Raw genomic sequence first — 11,425 nt, 5'->3', positions numbered from 1 at the left:
TGGCTGAGGAGGCCAAGTGCCCGCTCACCGTGTGCCCGCTGCCCGAGAATCGCAACGACCGCTGGATCCAGGTGGGTGCCCACCCCCCTCCTCCACACAGCAGCTCCAGGAGGGCTCTCCTCCACCTTCTCCATCCCTTCTCCAGGATGAGGTTGAATTTGGCTACGTTCAAGCCCCCCACAAGACCTTCCCCGTCGTCTTCGACTCTCCCCGGAACCGGGGGCTGAAGGATTTCCCCATCAAGAAAATCCTGGTACCAGCCCCTTCCTCCTCCCCTCCTATCAAGGCAAAAAGCTTCACAAACCCATAAAAATGAGGATAAATGTTTTTCTTTCTTGCATTTTGGGGGCTGGGAAGAGCCAGCACAGAGTGATTTGGGAGCACTTTGGGTACCAACAGCTTTATTTCTCTGGTTATCACAGAAGCTGCTGAGCTGGGAGGGCCCAAAAGGTTCGAGTCCAATCATCCTCATGTCCTCCTTTTTCCCCTTCCAGGGCCCTGATTTTGGTTATGTGGCCCGACAAGCTCCAGAGGGAGCTTCTGACCTCGATTCCTTTGGGAATTTGGAGGTGAGCCCCCCCGTGACGGTGCGGGGCAAGGAGTACCCCCTGGGCCGCATCCTGATCGGGAGCAGCTTCCCCAGGTGAGAACCAGGACGGAGGGAAATCCCCCAAAATGGGGTTTCACGCCCTGTTTGAGGTTGGTTGCAGGCAGATAATCCCTTTGGGCACCCCAAACTGTGAGTCCCCCCCTGGTCCCCCCCAGATTCGGTGGCAGGAGGATGGCAAAGGCCGTCAAGGATTTCCTCGTGGCCCAAAAAGTGCAGGCGCCCGTGGAGCTGTTCTCGGATTGGCTCCATGTCGGCCACGTGGATGAGTTCCTCAGCTTTGTCCCTGCTCCTGATAGGAAGGTAACGGATTCCAGGGGGAAAAAAAGTGTGGTGGAACCTTTATATCCCCCCCCCCCAAAAAAAACCCCAAACTCCTCCCGTCTCCGTCTGCAGGGATTCCGGCTGCTCCTGGCCAGTCCCAGCGCCTGCTACCAGCTCCTCAAGAAGAAGCAAGAGGAGGGATACGGAGAGGCTGTGATGTTCCAGGGTAAGGGGAGGGTGGGAAATGGGGCTTGATGGGTTTATTTTCCCTTTTTCCTGCAAAACTTGCTGGGGGGGAAGGATGTGCCCTGAAAGTCAGGGCAGAATTGAGCGGAATTAACAAAAAGCTGCATGGATTTGGCTTCCTGACTTGGGCTGGAGATGCTGCTGCCCCTGAAATGGGGGAGCTCCTGGATCAGACCCGGCAGTGCCATTCCAAATGTTCTGAGGGAGGGGTTCCTGCCGGGCTGTCTGTGCTGCAGGGTTGGAGGAGGTACCCAAGCCGTCGATAAATGAGATTCTGACCAACGAAGGGCTCTGGAAATTCAATTGTTACGTCCAGGTGAGAAAGGGGAGCAGGGGCTCTTTCCCACCCCTCCCTCCATGTCCTTCCATCCCTCCAGCCCTCTCTCCATCCCTCCACCCATCCCTCCTTCCACTATCCACCCATCTCTCCATCACTGTCCCTCAATCCATCCATCCATCCACCCACGCCTCCCTCTGTCCCTCCCACCCATCTGCCCACCCATCCCTGTGTCCACCCCTCTATTCCTTTGTCCATCCATCCACCCATCCCTCCTTCCATCCCTCTGTTCACCTCTCCATCCCTCCATCCACCCATCCCTCCTTCCATCCCTCTGTTCACCTCTCCATCCCTCCATCCACCCATCCCTTCCTTCAGCTGCCTGCCCATCCCAATATCCATCCCTTTGTCCCTCCATCTCTCCATCCCTTTCCTTCCCTTTTATCCCTTGATGTCTCCATGCTCTTACCCCTCCACCTCTCCATCCCTTTGTCCATCTTTCTTTCCCTTTGTAACTTGATCTCTCCATTCTTTTGTCCATCCCTTTGTCCTTCCTTCTCCCCATCCCTTTGTCCCTCCATCTCCCCATCTCTTTGTGCCCCCATCTCCTCGTCCCTTTGTCTCTCCATCTCTCCATCCCTCCGTCCCTCCATCCATCCCGCTCTCCATCCACTCCTCCCTCCGTCCCTCCAGAACTGCATCAGCTGGAACAGGGACATCCTGAAGCGGGCTCTGGGCCTGGCCGAGCTGGACATCATCGACATCCCGCAGCTCTTCCACGGGAATGTGGCCATTGGTGCCGAGGCCTTTTTCCCAGACATGGTAACAACCCCCCTCCCCCCTCCCCCCGCCCCTGCCCCGCCCCGGGGGGGGTTTGGGGTGGGGTCTGACGGTGTTTGGCCCTGCAGGTGAACATGCTGGTGCTGGGCAAGCAGCTGGGCATCCCCAAGCCCTTCGGGCCCGTGGTGGGCGGGCAGTGCTGTCTGGAGCAGCGGGTGCGGGAGCTGCTCGAGCCCCTGGGCCTCACCTGCACCTTCATCGACGACTATTTCTCCTACCACGTCGGGTCCGGGGAGGTCCATTGTGGCACCAACGTCCGCAGGAAGCCCTTTGCCTTCAAGTGGTGGCACATGGTGCCTTGAGGCGGCTTCAGCACCAACCCTCCTCCTCCTCCTCCTCCTCCTTCTCCTCTTCCTCCTCCTCAAATCCCACCCCCACCCCTGCAAGTGCCTTCAGTGTTCGAATTAAAAACAGGCCGTGGCTCCTTTGGAGTTCGCTGGGGGATGTTTTTCTGGGGGTTGTGAATCTCCCAGCACAGGAATGAACGTTCAGCTGGTTAAACTGGGAGGGGGAGTAGTGGTGAGTGGGGTTACAGAGCTCTTGCCTTGATGCCAGTGCCAAAATCCACATGGGCACGTCCCACATGCACAAATATCATGGAATCATGGAATGGGCTGGGTGGGAAGGGACCTTAAATCCCATCTAGTTCCACCCCCTGCCCTGGGCAGGGACACCTTCCACCAGCCCAGGCTGCTCCAAGCCACATCCAACCTGGCCTTGGACACTTCCAGGGATCCAGGGGCAGCCACAGCTTCTCTGGGCAACCTGTGCCAGGGCCTGCCCACCCTCACAGGGAAGGATTCCTTCCCAATCTCCCATCTATCCCTGCCCTCTGGCAGTGGGAAGCCATTCCCTGTGTCCTGTCCCTCCATCCCTTGTCCCCAGTCCCTCTCCAGCTCTCCTGGAGCCCCTTTAGGCCCTGGAAGGGTCTCCAAGGTCTCTCTGGAGCTTCTCTTCTCCATGTGAACAATCCCAGCTCTCCCAGCCTTTCCCCCTCTCAGAGCTGCTCCATCCTCTGATCTCTTGGTGCCTCCTCTGGACTCTCTCCAGCAGCTCCAGGTTCTCCCTGTGCTGTTCCCAGGGCTGGGGGCAGCTCTGCAGGGGGGTCCCACCCCAGGGGGCAGAGGGGCAGAACCCACCCCTGCCCTGCTGCCCACGCTGGGCATGGGGAGATTTTTGGGATGGGACGTGTCCAGCCTGGGAGCAGAGCCCGACCCCCCCCGGCTCCCCCCTCCTGTCAGGGATTGCAGAGCCAGAAGGTCCCCCCTGAGCCTCCTTTTCTCCAGGCTGAGCCCCCCCAGCTCCCTCAGCCCCTCCTGCTGCTCCAGCCCCTTCCCAGCTCCATTCCCTTCCCTGCACACGCTCCAGCCCCTCCGTGCCCTCCTTGTCCGGAGGGTCCCAGCGGTGCCCCCGGGGCTGGAGGTGCCCGGGCCGTGCCCAGCACAGGGACGGGCCCTGCCCTGTTCCTGTCCCCCCGCCCCGGGCCGGGCCCAGCCCGGGCCCATCGGGCTCTTCCCCCCCGGGCACACCCGGATCGTGTCCGGCCGCTGCCACCGCCACCCCCAGGGCTGTCCCGGCTTTCCAGCCTGGAGCGTTCCACGGGTTTGTCCTGACGCAGGGTCAGGACCCGGCACTTGGCCCTGCCCCTGGATCCAGCCCCTGGATTGGGGTTGTCCAAGAATTCCAGAGGGGGATCCACAGCCCTCCCCTTGTCCGTGATGGAGTCACCCCCCCACACACACAGGGAACTCCCATACATTCCAAAATTCCCACCCTGCGGAATGTTGAAGGGACAAATTAGAGCAGGAATATTTTGGGATGGAGGTGGTGCCATCTGATGGAGCAGGAATACTTTGGGATGGAGGTGGTGCCACCTCATGGCAGGGATTGGGGTTCCAGCAACTGCTCGTGGGGCCTTTGGGGAAAGGAAGGGAATGGGAAAATCCAGAACGGAAAGGAAAAATTTCGAAGTGAAAAGTCTTAAGTTAAAAGTGATTATAAATAAAAAAAATTATATATACATTGAAAGTAAATGTTGGAAATTAAAAAACGTGAAGCAAAAAATGAAAAAATTTAAAGTAAATGGTAAAAATTAAAACATTTGAAAATGTTAGTAATGAAAAAACCCCAAGAAAATAAAGATGAAAATTCCAAAATTCAAATTGAAAATTGAGAGAAAAATATAGTTAAAAAAAAAAAGTAAAAAGTACGATGTAAAAAAGCAACAAGTTAAAAATGGGATAGAAATTAAAAATAACAGGAAATAGAGGCATCAGAATGAAAAATAAAAACCAAAAGAGTTTGAAAAATAGAAAGTAGAGCTAAAAGGAAAAAAATTAGGATACATTAAAACATAAAAACAAAAATAAAAATGAAAAATTTAAAAGTAGCATCAAAATTAGAACTAAAAATGAAAACATGAAGGCAAAGTAAAATAAAAATAGAATTTAAAGATAAAATTTAAAAGTAAGTCAGAAAAATGACAATAATTTAAAAATGCAATAACAAAAATTCAAATATTTAAAAATAAGGATAAAAATAGACATAATTACAACTTAAAAAATTAAAAGTTGAAATTAATTTTTTGAAATTAAAATTTCAAAAGTCAAATTTTAAATCCTTAAAATTAGAAAATTAGGACTTAAAAAATCGAAATTCAAATAATAAGGAAATGAAACTTTAAAAACGAACAATTTGAAATTTTAAAACTGAAACACAAGGGCTTTAAAAAAAACCCCCAAATAAACTGATATTTCAAAATTTTTTTAAAAATGAAGATTTTAGGGATGAAAAACCTTGAGATTTTAAACCTGAAAAGTGAGAAGGGAAGAGCTGAAAGGGGACCCCGAGGAGCTGCCCCGAGGGGGTTGCGGGGTCGGCGCTGGGTGGGGGGGGACACGACACATCCTTGATTTAAACATTTACTCCAAGAAATATAAAACCCCCGAGCCCATCCCGGCCCCCCCCGGCCTCCCTGCTCAGGATCTTCCCGGCTGCTCCTGCTTCCAGAGCATTCCACGAGGCTGGAAAGCCTCTGCTGGCAGCAATGACCCAACAAGAGGCTTTTTTTGGGGGGTAAAAGTGGGGTTTTGGTGATTCCCCCCCCCCCCATTTTATCGGGGCTGTGGCATCCGCTGGTGCCACACCCCCCCAAATCCTAAATATTGCTAAAAAAGCGGAATATTGGCCTTTCCTGCCCAGCTGCTCTCCCTGGCCTGGATATTTCCTTTTTAACACCCCACCCCAAACCCCCCAAAATAACCCCCCAAGCCCCCAAAATGACCAAAAAGCCCCTTTTTTTTTACTGCAAACTCCCCGCCTGGCCCGGAGCATCCAGCAGGAGAGTGGGAAGGACCTAAAAACCATGGAATGATTTCCAAAGAAACCCTACAAATCTGCAAAATCGAAATAAAGCGAGAGTGGAAATGACCGAAGGCAGAGCCGGGCTCTGCTCCAAAAGGCACCTCGTTTCTCCAGCACAGTGCACGGCAGGGGAGGAGGGAATTCCGGCTGATCCCAGGCAAAATCAGGAGCAAGGAGTAAAGGAAACTCAGAATTCCAAGGAAAAAAAATCCTTCAGGACTCCCCTCTTCGTCCCTGAGATCTCCCTGCGCCAGTGGGGAGGGGAGCCCTGGAATGATGCTGGGAATGGGGTTGGCCCTGGAGGTTCGGGGGGGGGGGTGATATCCAGGTCCTGGCTCCCTCCGGATGCTGGAGGGCCGTGTGTGGGATATCCCAAAAATGATAGCACCTAAAGTAAGGAAAACTGGCACCAAAATGGGAATCCTGGGGACAAAGGAGGCGTTTGCAGCTGCTCTTTAGGGATCCTGAAGCCCTAAAGGGATCCCGAGCCGGGATCAGATCCCCACTTTGATCCTGAGCCCGCAGCCAGGGGTAGTCGTGGCCAGGAAAATGGGAAACAATAAAAAAAAAAAGATGCAGAAAAATACAAATAAAATACAAATAATTAAAAACAAGACCCTACAAAACCAAGCCTGGATGTGCCAAAAGATCCTGCTACGGTCGGGAACTCAAAAAGCCGGGGGGAGTGTGGAAATAACCCCCCCCCAAGGTTTTGGGAATGGGAGGACAGGGAGTGAGAACGGCAGCGGGGTTGGAAAAGCGGGATTTGGGGGCCTGGGGGTCCCTCAGATGGTGCGGGGGTTGTACTCGGGGAGCTTCCGCAGCTTCTCCTTCTCCGCATCCGACTCATCCCGGGCGATGACCAGGGAGTGGGCATAGCCCATGGCCACCTGCAACAGGGACAGGGACACTGAGACACGGTCCAGGGACACCTGGAACAGGGACAGGGACACTGAGACACAGCCCAGGGACACCTGCAACAGGGACAGGGACACTGAGACACGGCCCAGGGACACCTGGAACAGGGACAGGGACACTGAGACACAGCCCAGGGACACCTGCAACAGGGACAGGGACACTGAGACATGGCCCAGGGATCACTGAGACACAGCCCATGCACACTTGGGGGGAGACAGAGGACACTGAGGAATGGGGCCCATGGACACCTGGAGGGCCCCACACCCTCCTTGTAGCACCCCATGGGTGTGCTGAGCTGTGCACGGCCTCAGCCTTCCCTCTTTATTTACGGGGAGGGCACTCCAACCATCCCTATTTATTTACGGGGAGGGCCGTCATGTCCTCCCTGCAGCACCCCATGAGTGTGCACGGCCTCAGACACCAATTTATTTACACTATTTATTTCAAGAGAGGGCTCCTCCTGTCCTCCCTTGACTCTCACAGGTGTGCTGAGCTGTGCACGGCCTCAGCTGCCCTATCCATCTGAGGGGGTCCCTGTGCCCTGCCCCAGCCCCCTGTGGGTGATCCCCCCTCACCTGCTCCGTGTAGATCCCATCCAGGGTCTTCACCTCTTGCGCAGCCGTCGATGATTTGGGCTTGTGGTCTCCGTACCCCTGCCAAGGGCATCCCATGGAGAGGGGGGGAATCAGCCTGGGCTTTGGTAGCAGCCAGTCCCTCCCACTGCCTGGGAGGGGTTTTGGGGTATCCCCGGGTGGGGGGTCCCCAGTAACCCCTCCTTACCAGCTCCCCAAAGGTGGGGGAGGGCCCCCAGCTGATGGTGCTCTCGTCGGCCGCCACGATGATGCTGCTCTTCCTGCAGAGGGTGCAAGGCAGGGTGAGCCCCCTGGGCCCCTCTCCCCCACCCCAAACCCCATGGAATGGGAATGTTTCTTTGGAGCTCGGACTCACCCACAGGCCAGGCTGCGGATTTTCCAGCCGCAGAGGTCCTGCACAGCCTTGGGGTACATGGTGGACTCCCGGGACGTGTTGGTGGCTCCCCAAAAGAACAAGCCACCTGCAACATTGCTAGTCAGGCCACGGCACCCCTGAGCATTCCCAAACCCCCAAGTACCCTGGGAATGCCAACCTGTCTCGCTGACGGCGAAGGAGCAGGTGTATCCCGCGTAGATCTGGGCGGCTCCGCGGCCCGGGAAGTCAAAGAGCTTCACCAGCCGTGGCACCATCTCGTCCTTCTGCTCCGCGTGGCCCAGGCGCCCGTAACCCCCGAACCCCCAGGAGAAAACGCGTTTCTGGGAGTCCAGGACGAGCTGGGGGTGGGAAAACATCGGCCCCCACCGTCAGCAGCCGAGACCCGACCAGCTTGGTGCAGGTGGAGGCACAGCAGGTGCAATAAAGAGCGTGGATTTATCCTTAGGGAATCCTAAGGTCAGGGTTTGGGTTGGAAGGAAAAGGTGAGGTTTGGTTTGGGTTGGAAGGAAAAGTTGGAAAGTCCCACTTGTTCCACCTCCCTGCCATGGGCAGGGACACCTTCCACCAGCCCAGGCTGCTCCAAGCCCTGTCCAAGCTGGCCTTGGACACTTCCAGGGATCCAGGGGCAGCCACAGCTTCTCTGGGCACCCTGGAAGTCCCAAACCTTAAAGAAATGCTGCAGATATTTATCCTTAACCACAGGTTGCAAACCTGCATCCTTAAACAAAAGTTGCAAGGACTTATCCCTAAATTCCTACTGCAGTCCTTAAATGGAGACTGCATATCTGTATCCTTAAACAGAGGCTGCAAGGATTCATCCCTAAATTCCTGCTTCAAGCCTGAGATGCACACTGCAAATCATCCTTAAATGCAGACTGCAAGGGTTTATCCCTACATTCCTGCTGCAAATCTTCATCCTTAAAGCAGGCTGAAAGGCTTTATCCTTAAATTCCTGCTTCAATCCTTGGATGCAGGCTGCAAGGCTTTATCCTTAAATTCCTGCTTCAATCCTCAGATGCAAGGCTTTATCCTTAAATTCCTGCTTCCATCCTCGGATGAAGGCTGCAAGGACTTCTCCCCAAGCTCCTGCCATGAATATCCATCCTTAGATGCCTCCCTGCAAATATTTCACCTCCCACACTCCCTGCCAGTGACCTCCCCATGCCGGGGGCTCTGCTCCTTACCGTGTGGTTGGCTCCACAGGCCACATCCCGAACCACCACGTTGGGCACGGGCAGGATCTGCCCATCTTTGGTCTTCTCGATGAAGATCCCGACGCGCCGCGGCACCAGCTCGCAGTCGTACTCGATCCGCTGCGCCCGGGCGATGAACTTCCCGTCGGAGTTGTGCCCTGCGGGTACAACACCGGCATAAAGACGGGATCCCTCCCCTTCCCACAGCTTGTTATTCCCATAAGAACCCCACTCTCCTCCCGCAAACCCCGATTTCCAGCGCTGGTTTCACTGTGGGGTCTCGGTGGCTCCCACAGGGACACCGAGGTGGGAAGTTTTGCCCTTTTTCCCAATCCCCTAAAATCGGCCCCAAAACAGCCCCGTACCCAGCTGCCCGTACTCAGGGCACCCAAAGGAGTAGAGGTTTCCTTTGCAATCCATGATCATGCTGAACTCGGCTCCACAGGCCAGTTTGGTGATGGGCTGCCCGTTGTACATGATCTGGGGGAAAAGCAGGGAGGAAAAAAAAGGGTTAAAAAAAACACAGAAAAAAGGCAAGGTGCTGAATTTCCCAGAGGAAATTCCCAAATCCTCCAACCTGGGGAGTTAAAAATTGAATTTCAAGAATTCTTTTGTTTTCCCACTGCTGCTGGAAATGCAGCCCATAATGTTCTCGTATCCCGAGGGGGTTTGGGCTTTATTGGGGCATTTTTTTAAATGAAAAACCCACCAAACTGCTGGTTTTTCACCCAAACCCAGGGGGATGGAAGCAGGGAAGGAGAGGCCATACCTGGGTAGGGCTGGGCACGGCATCTGTCTGGTTCCCCAACCCCAACTGCCCCATTTTATTCTCCCCGAAGGCGAAGACGGAGCCGCTCTCTGCAACAGAAAACCAGCAACGTTCTGGGGCAAAACCGGCTGATTTCAAGCAATTTGCCCCGAATGCCAAGCTTTTCCCCCCCAGTACCTGTGAGTGCCAGGGTGTGGTTGCGCCCACAGGCTGCCAGCACGATGGATTCACCCCCCAAAACCTCGATGAGCTTCGGGGCCTCCACGCGCTTCGTGTCCCCGTGGCCCAACTGCCCTTTCTCATTGCGACCTGAGCCAAAATCACCGTTTTTAGCAGCCTAAAATCGCTCTTTTTAACAAAGGATGGAGCTTCCTGGCCTCCCAAGGGTTTTCCTGGGATGCATGCCGGTTTTCCTGCCACTCACCCCAGCTCCAGAGCTTGCCCTCGGAGGTGATGAGGAGGCTGTGGGCGGCGCAGGGCCCCGACACGACGCTGCGCACCTGAATTCCTGAGAGACACCCGTACCTGTGCGGCCCCCACAAGTTCTGGCCCAGGTTCCTGTAGGCAACTGGGGGACAGAAATTAATTAGGAGAGGGGGTTCATCAAGGAGGACATTAAGCAAGTGGAAAGATGTCGGAATAGGCGGAGAAATTGGGTGTGAAAGTGTTAAGAACGAGCAGTTGGGCCCTGCAGGAGGGTCAGTGCACACCAGGTTCTGCCGCCAAGTTCAGATGTGCAGCTGTGACTGCTCCCTTCAATAATTAACTGATCAATCAATTGATTAATCAATCAGTTAATTAACACCACATAAAAATAAGGACAAAACATTGGTTATAAGTGCATCCTAAAAAGGCAGCGTGTTCACTTTGCTTTGCAGGAGATTCAGTGCACACCAAGTTCTGCCCCAGATTAAAATATACAACTGTGACTTCTCCCCTCGATTAATTAATCAATTAATTAATCAATTAATACTCCCCCAAAATTAAGAAAATCAGTTACAGTGTAAAGAAAATAATTAATTAAAGACAAATTAGTCACAAATCCATGAAAAATTGAGCAGCATGTTCACTTCGCTTCGCAGGAGATTTAATGCACCCCAAATTCTGGCCCCAGATTAAGACATGTAAGTGTGACTCCTCCCCCAGCTAATTAAATAATAAAAAGAATTAAATCTAACCACATTAAAATGGGCAGGAAAATTAATGAACTGTAGGTATATCTGAAGTAAGCAGTGCCTTAATGTTGCTTTGCAGATTTAGTTCTGGCCCAGATTAAGAGATGCAACTTTCACTCCTTTCCCCAATTACTGAATGTTTTTTAAAAATAAATAAATAAATAATTAAAATCAATTCAATGGAAAAATATAAAAAGCAGCAGAAAAAATAATTAAATGTAAGTGCAAAAATAAGCAGCGCCTTAATCCAGTGCACCCCAAATTGTGGCCCAGATTAAACTGTGCAGCTGTGATTCCTCCCCTGCTTAATTAATAAAATTAATTAAAGATAAGTGCATAAAAATTAAGCAAATTAATGAAACATAAATCCATCAAAAATAAGCAGTGCAGTAATTTTTGCTTTGCAGGAGTTCCAGCGTACCCAAAGTTCCAACCCAGACTGTGCTGCACAACTGCAAATGAACCCTCTCCAAAATGATTCATTAATTAAAGCTTTAATTAAATATTTAGGGATAAAAAAGAGCAGAAAAATTAATTAAAATATAAATACATCCAAAAAAGCACAGGTGTATATTTTGCTTTGGTGTATATGGGGCACCACCCCAAGTTCTGGCCCAGTTTATGCTCTGCAACTATAACAAACAACCCTCCTAAATAATAATTAATAAAAATATTAATTACATGTAAAAGCATTAAAAATAAGCAGGAAAAATTAATTAAAGGCAGAAGAAATAAGCCACATCTTTATTCTGCTTTGCAGAACTGGGGCATCCTGCACCCCCAGCTCCATCCCAAATTAGTACA

The 11,425-nt window shown here is 52.3% G+C and overlaps 1 protein-coding gene across 1 annotated transcript in view; it reads right to left on the bottom strand.

Moving 5' to 3' along the window:
* Positions 1-5,142: 5,142 nt before the first annotated feature.
* The window catches only part of RCC2 (regulator of chromosome condensation 2), a gene marked incomplete at its 5' end in the record, with an annotated part of 7,092 nt that continues 809 nt past the window's right edge, over positions 5,143-11,425 (bottom strand). Inside the window, 10 exons of the mRNA XM_027908498.1 lie at positions 5,143-6,487; positions 7,091-7,168; positions 7,296-7,368; positions 7,464-7,569; positions 7,642-7,822; positions 8,669-8,835; positions 9,043-9,157; positions 9,447-9,535; positions 9,624-9,755; positions 9,871-10,014. Coding sequence (XP_027764299.1) covers positions 6,383-6,487; positions 7,091-7,168; positions 7,296-7,368; positions 7,464-7,569; positions 7,642-7,822; positions 8,669-8,835; positions 9,043-9,157; positions 9,447-9,535; positions 9,624-9,755; positions 9,871-10,014 — 1,190 coding nt within the window. The remainder of the gene's footprint in view (positions 6,488-7,090; positions 7,169-7,295; positions 7,369-7,463; positions 7,570-7,641; positions 7,823-8,668; positions 8,836-9,042; positions 9,158-9,446; positions 9,536-9,623; positions 9,756-9,870; positions 10,015-11,425) is intronic.

This window comes from Empidonax traillii, unplaced genomic scaffold (assembly GCF_003031625.1).
Source record: "Empidonax traillii isolate 1590-97213 ecotype Southwest subspecies unplaced genomic scaffold, ASM303162v1 scaffold1730:size102414, whole genome shotgun sequence".
Classification (NCBI taxonomy): domain Eukaryota; kingdom Metazoa; phylum Chordata; class Aves; order Passeriformes; family Tyrannidae; genus Empidonax; species Empidonax traillii.
The sequence above is the reverse complement of the archived record's forward strand: the minus strand, read 5'-3'. Positions and strand labels throughout refer to the sequence as shown.